Genomic DNA, 10,270 nt, shown 5'->3' on the forward strand with positions numbered 1-10,270 from the left:
TAGATTTTTTTTTTTTTATCCCATGGCATACCTGTGCAACCAGAGTGAGAAAGAGAGAGCACATCCTTCGCACAACCAGTTCCCGGCTGAGCCCACAGCATCCTTAGGGACACTGTACTGTTGTCACGGGTTTCTCCCATAGATCTCTTGTGCCAAATCCTGAGAAAAAAAGACTTCCAATCCTGGGAAAAAGGAAGGAAGCCAAAAGCAAGAGCATCCAGAGCAACCTGCCATGGGGTTGTTTATCACATGGGCAAAGCAGGCTGCGCCTGGGTGGCTCTGGCTCTCGGGTGAGGGGGGCATTTCCACATGCCAGGCTGCAGAAGGCAGCGTGTTGTGCCCGGCCGGGCAGCAATCAGCAGCTGGCAGCTGGCCCCAGAGCATCCCAGCGCTGTGAAGCTCCCAGAAGACACTGTATTATTCAAGGAATGATCTCAGGAAGGATGGCCAATCTGGACAGTAGAATACCTGTAGGGCTGGTCAAAACACTGGGGGAAGGAAGGGAAGAGCCTTCCCCTCGGGAGGCTGACCTTGCAGGCTTGAGCAGGATGAATGGAGGAGCTGTGGTGCAAAGCCAGATGATTTCCTCTGCCAGACAAAATCAAGTCCTGACGTCGGTGATTAAGTAATGCATACTTTGGCATTTCTTGCATTAAATCCTGGACCTCTGTGTGTGTGTGAAGTGGAGCTAAGGGCGGGGAAAAAAGGTAATAAAAATGCTCTGCACTCTGTGCTGGCGGAAACCCTCCTGTTCGCTGTGCTCGCAGAGGCTGATGTGACTTTCTCCTGTGGCTACGGTGAGTATAACCCCAGTTTCACCTGGAGAATACCCAGCTTCCACAGCAGGAAGGTGTTTCTGACTGGAAGCGGTGAATGCTTGAGTTTGCATTGATTTCAGCTCTCTTCACAGCTACCTCTGCAATGCCTGGGCATGCTTTGCCATACACAGTGTGCATTTTGCACATTAGATCCTTTTTTAAGTGGGTAGTTACAGACTTTCTGAATTAAAATGTGGATATATAGTCTGACTTCCTGTGGCCTAGCAGATATAGTGGTGACACACTGTAGAGAGGGATAAAGACAACAGCTAATTAAAGTTTGGAAGCCAAGATGATTTGTTTTGAGATCTTGGACTCCTCAAATTATTTTAGGTGTGAGCCAGGTCTGGCATTAGATGAGCAGATGGGCTTTATGCCTCCCTGGCTGTCAAGAGGCAGATTAAGAGAGCGAGGCTTTCCAAAACCAGGAGCATGACTTTTGCCAGAAGGACTTTGCCATGTCAGAAGCTCCCACATCTGTTGGCTACGGCGAGCCCTGGGTGGTGCTTGGCATCAGAGTGGGGTCCTCCTTGTGTAAGGGACAGAGGATCTGTGAAAGGACACCCAAACCCCCATACAGGAGTAGTGGGAAACTTCTGGGGGAAAACATAATTTATCTGACAGAATTCACCCGGTGGGTTGTCAATAAACTGCCATCTCTTTATTGTCGAGAATGGGTTATTTCCCTCAGATGTGCTGCAGACAAATTCCAACCTGTGAGCAGGAGAAAAAAGCCACTGTTCAGCTGTTGAAAAAACTGCTGTACCCTTGATTTACACCCGGGCTGCTGCTGTAAAGCCCCTGCTATGGGATTAGTTGTGGTCCCCACAGCGTTATGGGATGGACCTAGGCACGTCCTTGCTGGCAACTGGAAGGAGTCCCCTGCCCTGCTGGGAGCAAGCACCAGCAGCAACCCGTCTCCAGGCTGAGCTGCCTCCCTACAGAAAATGAGGCCTTTTGGGGACTGTTGGAAAACTTCTCGAAATTTGGGTGAAAAAGGCAGTATCTCCAAATAAGGTGTGAATGTAGTCCCATCAGATCGGGTTGCTGTCTCCAGCGAGCGTGCAGGGACCTCTTGTGGCAGCTGAGCCCGAGAGCTCCTGTCCCAGCTCTTCTGTACAGCTTCTTCTGGGACATGCCTGGCCTCCGAGCCTTGTGGGACTTAGCTGGATATTTGGCCTGAGCTGGTGTCAAGGGACCTGTTTGTAACCGGGCTTGGAAGTCTCCAGCTCTGAAACCATCCCTGCTTAATGCCATTGCTGCAGGGAAAGGGAGAAAATGAGAAAAGGCTGGAAAAAGAGCTTGTAAGAAACCACTGCCTGATGGCAAATCCTGGTAAAAATAAGTAAAATCTGGGCTGAAAGTATCCAAATCATAGTATGTAAGTAGCTGTTGCTAGTGCTCAAGCAGGGGAATCAAAGCCCCTGAACCGGAGGCTCGATTAATCACAGTTTAAATTCCTCTGATGCAGAAGTGGCAGGCAAAAGCTCTCCAGTGTCCAGAAACATTTTAACTATTCCTGTCCCTGACCTAAACCTGACCAAATGTTCATCTTTAGAATAACGCTATAAATGAATGAGCCCCTGGGACAAACAGGGCTGGGCTGGCAGATGTTTCATGGTCTGGGACTTTACCTGCGGGCAGGTAAAGGGCAGGGTTATCACTGCAGCAAGGGGCAGCCAAGATTTCTGAAGTTAAAACACTGCAGACTCCTCATTAGGAATCACCTCTCTGCAATTTTATGTTGCAATTAGTTGTTAAATGATTTTTCTCCTCAGTGCCCTGAGCAGCCCAGCATGTCTCCAAGGCATCTCTCCCTTTCTTCAGCATATGTTATGCTAAGCAGAAATGTCTGCATTTGGCCTTCTCGGTAACAGATTAGCCTATGTGATCCTTCAAGTCCTAATACATGAGATTATTTAAAATCCCTTGAGCCGTCAGGTCTGCCGATTACTTCAGTCAGCGTCTCCCTGCCACTTAACTGCAATGAAATCACATTGTCTTGTCCGGCTTTTAGGCAAATTTCTGCAGCATGAACAGATGCTTTTCTATCAGATGGGACTATCTTGCCCTCTCCTTCAGATCTGATTTAATCGCTTCCCTCCTCAGTGTCTCTTCCATCAGAATATTACTTGTTGTTTTAGTGTCCATCACCCCAGCCAGGGCAGCAACTGAGAGCTCAGGCTCCACAAGTTTCTGTTTCAGCAGAGAGAGTAAAAGATTTCATCCAAAATTAATACCTCAAAGGAAAGGCAGAGTTTGACATTAATCAGTATGTACACGGTGACTCATCCCGTCTGCAGAAGAGAAGCAAGGTCTGTACAGCAGCCACGCTTCTGGTGGAGACATCAAAAAGCAACAAGGGAGTGATCAAATTACAGAAAGCTGGAAAAGCAGCATAATTGTAGGATGGAACTAAATAAATTGTGGGTATGGGATCCTGAATTCCCGTAAACCCTGGACAGCAGAGCTGGGGTATCCCAGACATTGGGGAGCTTCTCTCAGGACCAGGCATGGGGCAGGGGGATGGAGGACAAGAGTGCTGTGGTCAGAGCATTTTTTTTGGGGGGGGGCAACCAGAGCTTTTTGCTTGTTTGCTGTGCAATCAGAGCCAGCGGTGTGTGTCTGTGGGTCCTTACCCAGTCTGAGGGATGGCTCTCCAGCACAGTGCAATGGGGCAAGACCCTCACTGGCACCATGTGCCAGGGATGCTTTGGGGGCGGGAAGGGCCACTGGCCACAGCACCTCACGGGTGGGGTGTTCAGCCACCGAGGTGGAGGAGGGACCTCAGGGGAACGAAGAAGGTGTCCCCAGCTCCAGCACAGTAACGGGACAGCTAGGCCTGCGCTCCGTGGCACGCTTACAGCCGGCTTTCGGGCTGGCCGTTGTTTCTGCCGTGCAATTCCGGGGGAGGGCTGATGCACACCCCGGGGTGCCTATTTCCCACTCCCCCCCACCCTTTCCCTGAGCCACACGCTCCGAGGGAAAGCACTGCCCCTTCGCTTCTGCATCTCTGCGTGGGGATACGCGGGAAACGCCAGTGCCAGCAGCGGGGCGGCTCCCACAGCCCACCCGGTCCTTCCCTGCGGGGACAATGTTCGCGGTTCCCCCGCCCCGGGGCCGCGCATCCCCGGCCGGGGCAGGGCGGGCCCCGGGGCCGGGCGAGGCGGAGCCGTCGGGCAAGGCGGCCGGTGCCCATGGGAGCCCGGCGGGGGAGGCTGCGGGCCGCTGGACGCCCATGGCTTTCAGCCCGGGCTTGCTGGTGGTGGCCGGTTCCTTCGCCGCTTTTCGGCTGCTGAACCGGGGACTGGAGCGGCTGGTGCCGCCGCCGCCCTCGGCCCGGCGCAACCGCTGGAAGTGGCGCAACATCTGGACATCGCTGGCGCACAGCGTGCTGAGCGGCGGCGGGGCGCTGGCCGGGTGAGCCGCCCCGGGGGGGCACCTGGAGCTGGGGGGGGACACCGGAGTGCCGGGGGGGACCGGGGGCGCTGGAGGGGAATGGGCATCGAAGGACCCCAAAGGGAACCTGCGGGCAGAGGGGCACTGAGGGAAACTGAGCCCACCCCGGTGGGGGAGTGGGGGTTTGGGGGGACCCTGAGGAGCACTGAGGAAGGGGTGGATCTGGAAAGTGAGGGGCACTGAGGGATGGTGGAGGGATTGAGGGGCACAGGGGGACGGAGGGACAGGGAGGCACCAAGGCAGAAGGGGATAGGGAGACTCTGGGGGAAACAGGAGGACAGGGGTGGCCGTGGGGGGACCAGGGGGATAAGAGGGCTCCGGCAGGGGAGGGGGTCAGCAGCACCAGGTGGGCACCAAGGATGCTGGGAGGGAATTAGGGGACCAGAGGCACTGCCTGGCATTCACAACCCCTCTCCCCACAGGTTCTGCCTCCACCCTGGGCTGTCTGAGGACCTGGTGGTCACATACCCACCCGGGGCGCACAGCTTAGTCGCTGTATCTGTCGGTGAGGTGGGGGGAGTGGGCTGCCCCTTGTTCTGTGCCCCAGGGAGTCCTCAGGGGTTCATCGGTGCCTGACACCAGCCCCTCAGGCCATGTTGTGAGCAGCAATGTCTCAGGCACCCCAGACAATCGCCCTATTCTTGGCAAAGGACAGTGGCTCCTTTCTGTCCCACGGCACCCGCAGCCAGGAGGTACAGGGCACCAGGCTGCCCGTCACCATCCTCATGGGGCAGCCAGGGCTTGGGGCAACTCAAAAGTGCCCTTGATATGGGGTTGATGCAAGTCCCCCCAAAGCCTGATGCTAAACCTGCTGGTGTGGAGGCCAGGAGCTTTGAGTCCTTTGGCTGTGTAAAGCCTCCTCCTCCCACCCTCTTGTCACCTTCTTGCAGATCTGTCACCAGCCCTGTGGTCAGTGCTAACAGGCTTCCTGGCATGGCTACAGCTCAGCAAGGCGGTTGGAGTATCTAAAATGCCAATGTGGGGTTGGTTTGGTGGCAATGAATCCTGCAGCTGTTAAGGACTCCAGGCTGAAAGAGATCTAATTCTGGGATCGTAACAGGGGTGAGGGTCAGCGTGCTGCCTGCGCTCTCACCCTTCACCCATCCAAGTGATCAGTTAGTGCCTCTCATTAGGAGTGTGCCCTACAGTGATTGCAGGAAGGACCCAAAATACACCAGTTTCCTTCTCCTGCTGTGTGTGATCCTGCTCTCTTCGTGACTCGCCACCCACACAGGGTTTGGGCTGAGCTGTGGCCACTTCCCCAGAGGGGCTGCCCAGGCACCAGTCAGAGCCTGCTGGGCTGGGGGGGTCCCTTGGCACAGCCCTTCCTGGCCCCCTTCTTTGCTCATGGCCTCTCTGATCCCAGGTTATTTCCTTGAAGACTTTGTGGACATGTTCTGCAATCAGAAACTTCACCAGTCCTGGGAGCTGCTCTTCCATCACTCCGTGGTGAGTCCACCGGCCACTCTCCGAGGGACAGACCCTGGTACTTGTACCACCAGGGAGGCTGGTGAACACAAGTGGGGCTCTTGCTGTTGCTAGCGTGGGTGTTTGCTGCCTGTTACAAAATCTCTGATTCTTCCGCCTGGGGAGAGAAGCCCAGACAGCAGGGCTTGGAGCTTCTCTTGGTCCTACAGGACTCAGGTACTCTTCAAGGGTCTGCAGAGAGGCACTCAAAGATGAGGTAGGAAAAATAAACATACCTGCACAGAGTAAGGGGGGAAGAGGGCTGGTCTGGGGGGCTGATCCATAACAGTGACATGGACAGGCAGTGACCCAGGTGTCCTCGCCAGCACAGGCGAGCAGCTTAGCTCCTGCCGGCTCTTGGCCACTTGGGCATCTGCCAGGAAGGGCTGCACATCACCTCCTTCCACCTCCTGCTCCCCCCGGGTGCTTTCCTCTCATTTGGGTCAGAGCCGTGGCCACAGGGCTGGGATAACTGCAGCACCCGTGGTGCAGGAGCCCCACACCAGTGCCCTCTGCCTGCCTTGCTGCTGGCTGTGCCCAGCGTGGGTTTCTCTTTGATTGCCACCAATGCGCAGATGCTGGCACGTTGCAGATGCTGCAGGGCAGCGGAGGTGGCACAGGCTGGAGCTGTGCAGCAGAGACGATAAGGGGTACAGGAGAGGCACAGGGGTCTGCAGGTCCTGGGTGTGGGGGACAGGGACAGTACTGGGACCCAGCTGGGATGAGATGGGGGAGGCAATGGTCAGACCTGCTGTCTCACAGAGCCCAGTGAGCCCTGCGGCTCTGCTGGCTGCAGCTCATGAGTCAAAAGGTCATCTCCACCAGAGAGCTAATTCAGGCCAAGACAGTGATTTAACGAGCAGGGAGCAAATAATAAAATTAAAGAGCCAATGCAGAGAACAGCATTAATGGTATAAAACTGAAGAAAGGACTGAGTGTGTTAAAGCATGGGCAGGCAGAGCTTGTCCCCCGGCCTGGCTGGGAGGGTGCAGGGCAGGAATCGTGCCTGTTTTGCCCCCAACAGCCCAGTCCTCTGCCGCAGCACCCAGCAGCCCCAGGGTGCTTCAGGCCAGGCTTGGGGCATCCCACGGGGCTCTCTGATGCACTGAAGCCACTTAATCCCTGCAGCATGCCTGTTTTGCAGAGAATCCCTGAGCCAGCAGCAACTGTAGTCCTGGGCTACACACCTCCTTTCCTGCCCCTGTGTGCGGAAAAACCTGCTGGGCCACAACCAAGTGCATTCCCCAGGCTATAAAACCAGGATTAGATCTGGCTTCTCTGTCTCCTCTGCCAACCTGGAGTTTATAGAAATGTTTCTCTCTCCTCCCACTAGAAAAAAAAAAAATTGCTCAGGTTTCATGCTTTATCTCATGCCTGAGGCTGCAAAGCTGCAGAGAGATGTGTGGGGTGATGACCATCAGTTTGGCACTGGTGTGATCACCATTTCCACCTCTGCTCCATGCTGCACCCAAGCATGGAGGGCTCTGGCTTGCAGCAGCTGAGAGCAACCAGCTCCCGGGCTCAGCCTCTCTCCTTTCTCCTTCCCAGGTGATTGTCTGCTTTGGTATTGCAGTGCTGCTCCATCAGTATGTTGGGTTTGCCCTTGTGGCTTTATTGGTGGAGATTAACTCCATCTTCCTCCACCTGCGACAGATCCTGCTCATGGCCAACCTGGTGCACACCACCTGCTACCGCCTCAACAGCATCATCAACCTGGGCACCTACGTGGTGTTCCGCATCGCCACGCTGGCCTGGATGACTCGCTGGCTCTTCCTCAATCGGGAGAACGTGCCCCCGGCAACGTACGCTGTAGGCACGGTGGGCATGGCAATCATGACACCCATGAACATCATCCTCTTCTACCGCCTACTGCGTAGTGACTTCTTCAAGTCCAGCCGGGACGTGCAGTGGGAGAAGGAGCAATAGCCCCATTCCCCACAGGGTCTGGGGGATGAACAGCCCCGAGCCTGTGGTGGAGGACAGCAAAGCGCAGTGGAGAGTGAATGTGGCTGTTTCGGTACTTTGCGTGGAGGGTCCTCACTAACAGGGCACCTGGGATTTTCTTGTTGCTGCAGATCCTGGGCCCTGCACAGCAGAGAAGGTGCTCACAGACCAGGCAGTGGGGCTCTGCTCTCCTCACACCTTTGGATGAGGTGGTCGGATGACCAGGAGCTGATCAGAGAAGCCTCGACAGCTCTTGCAGCTCCCTGAGGCACCACTGAGATGAGAAGGGAGCAGAAGAGCACTGTTTCCCCGCTGCTTTTATGGATATCCAAACACCAGAGTGTGTTTCTAACCCCTTTGATGCTGCAGCCTGCAGCGTCCCATCAGCCAGGGGACCAGCCCTGTGTTCTCTGTGGTACTTCCCATGGGAGCACCACCAGGCAAGAGAGGCTACAAGGCTTTGCCCTTGAGGCCAGGGCCAGCAAAAGCCAAATCCTGCGCTCATGAGTCCTCCCCAAGGAGATTGTCCCAGGTGGGTGATGGAGGGAGAGGCTGAGACCTGCCTGGGTGGGATGCTGCTTGCTGTGGGGTCCAGGTTGGGGGCAGAGCACTGGGCAGCGGGTGCTGCAGTGCTGTGTTTGGGGACAGGCCACCAACTTCTGTTGACAACTAGAGCTTTTTCTGTGTTGTTTTGTTCTCAGATATGTTAAGTGTCTATAAATGAGCACGGGAGAGCGTGAGTCGCTAGCCAGGATGATGCTATGTGATGGTCATTTCTCACAGATGTGAAGTTTTCAGGATTAGGCATTTATTAGGATTTAGGCATCTATTAGGATTTAGGCATCTATTAGGAAGGAAAAGTTCTGCTGCAGAGCCCAGTGTAACACTCTTACCCAGCAGCAAGAGCTCTAACACAAGCTTTTAATAAATGGCTGCAAATGAAACAGGTTGAAGGGGCTTGGAGGGAAAAAGGGACTCAGCATCCCAGCTGGCTCCAGGGGTGTCACTTCTTAGCACAGTGCTTCTTATTCTATGTCTCTCCACCACAGAGTAAAAATACACTGTATGCTGGCACAGTTTACCTCTCGGGGTTTTTTCCCCCCTCTCCTTTCTATGGAGGAAGATGAAGGTTTCTCCTGTTCCTGCTGATGCTCTCCTGCCCTCTTAGGCAAGGGGAGGCTGCGCTTTCCTTGGGGCTGGCAACTGGGAGGTTAAATGGCAGCAGGATGGGTGGCAGCTCTGCTGTGCCTGTGCCTTTAGCCCTGCTGCACTGAGCCACTTGCAACATGCGGCATTAGGAAAGTGTTGGCTGTGAAATAGGGCAGGCTGCAGGCAGAGTACCCAGCACATGGCTTCGTTGCCCTCATTCCTGGTGCTGGACTCCAGCTTGCAGCAAAGCTAGGATCGTTGTGGTTCGCTCTGCCTGTCCCTGGAGGCTTCCTAAGACAAGGAATCAGAATTTTTAAAATTTTTTTACTCCACATCTCCTTTTCTTCACTGATTCTCACACACTGGACTGTTCCCCAGCAGCCCAGCACCATGTATAAAAGCCAGATCATCCCACTCGGGGTTAAGTGAACCAGTTTTGAAAAATCCACTGTCTGCCAACTGATTCAACTGATCTGTCGTGCATTTTGTGGCAAATAGCCTTTACCTCAGAATCTCTCATTTAGTTTGAAAAGCTGGGGGACAGGCTGAAACAATGCTCTGCTCAGAGCAGGCAGCACTTTTTTCAAGGAGGAAAATAAGGGAGCAGGCACATTTCTTCCTGGGCAGGGAAAGACGAGCGATGCACGTGGGCAGTGGGAGGCCGAAGATGACTCGTGGCCAAAGCCGCTTACATTTCTATTTGTGGAGAGCACAGGGAAGCTTGCAGGTGCTGGAGATACCTACTCTGTGTTTGGGTTTGTCACCTCAAGCAGTGTTTAGGTGCCCATGTGCTGCTCACAGCCTCTGGCCGGAGCAGAGCTGGCAAACAGGTCTTTCTCTTTGGTTTGACCCATTTACACCCAATTTTTCAGGAGCTGCTCTGCCGATCCCTGCCCTCAGCACAGCCGCTGCACCCGCTCAGCAACGCTGGCTCTGTCCTCCGGCCTCTGCCCACACCAGGGACATTTCTCAAGGCCTGGATTGTGTTACCACATTCCTGCCATCACGTGGATGTCCTGTACACCGGGCATGTGGGGTTGACGGCCGGGGAGGCCGGTTTTGGGAGCCTCTAATCAGACGCGATTTTCCCACAGTGGGATAAGGAGCGGCTTTGCAGCTCACTGCGGCGGGACGCGGGGGTACCCTGCGCTTGTCCCTCCTGATGGAAAATGCCACAGCCTGGGCTCGAAGGGCTTTGGGAAGGGACCTGTCCCTCCAATCCCACCATACAGGGGTTCACAGGGATAGAGGGAGCATCTCCATCACGGAGTTAGTCACCGGGGAGCTGCGCCCCAGCCTGCCACCTGCCTGCACCCCCTTCAGCCCCATCCCACAAAGAGCCAATAGCCCCTCTAGCGCAGACCCATGGGGACCCCCCCGGGACTCCCCACCCTGCCGAAGCCCTAAGGCTGCAGGGTGGCCCGTGGCAAGGC

The 10,270-nt window shown here is 55.1% G+C and overlaps 1 protein-coding gene across 2 annotated transcripts; it reads left to right on the forward strand.

Annotated features, from left to right (window-relative positions):
• Window positions 1-3,796: 3,796 nt before the first annotated feature.
• TLCD2 (TLC domain containing 2) lies at window positions 3,797-8,762 on the forward strand. 2 transcript variants are annotated; one of them, XM_033003566.2, is made up of 4 exons: window positions 3,797-4,238; window positions 4,700-4,782; window positions 5,644-5,726; window positions 7,293-8,762. In XM_033003566.2, the coding sequence occupies exons 1-4, from the start codon at window positions 3,913-3,915 to the stop codon at window positions 7,668-7,670; spliced, it is 870 nt and encodes a 289-aa protein (XP_032859457.2). In that variant the 5' UTR covers window positions 3,797-3,912; the 3' UTR covers window positions 7,671-8,762. The 2 variants fall into 2 exon arrangements, with proteins under 2 accessions (XP_032859457.2, XP_042647645.1); XM_042791711.1 differs by having other exon boundaries at window positions 7,398-8,762.
• Window positions 8,763-10,270: the final 1,508 nt, after the last annotated feature.

This window comes from Tyto alba, unplaced genomic scaffold (genome assembly GCF_018691265.1).
Source record: "Tyto alba isolate M040663 unplaced genomic scaffold, T.alba_DEE_v4.0 Super-Scaffold_19, whole genome shotgun sequence".
NCBI lineage: Eukaryota > Metazoa > Chordata > Aves > Strigiformes > Tytonidae > Tyto > Tyto alba.

Coding starts and splice junctions, on each gene's coding strand:
- TLCD2 (XM_033003566.2), top strand. CDS start 3,913: ATGTTCGCGGTTCCCCCGCCCCGGGGCCGCGCATCCCCGGCCGGGGCA. Junction 4,783..5,643: donor CTTAGTCGCTGTATCTGTCG/GTGAGGTGGGGG, acceptor CTCTGATCCCAG/GTTATTTCCTTGAAGACTTT. Junction 5,727..7,292: donor TGCTCTTCCATCACTCCGTG/GTGAGTCCACCG, acceptor TCTCCTTCCCAG/GTGATTGTCTGCTTTGGTAT.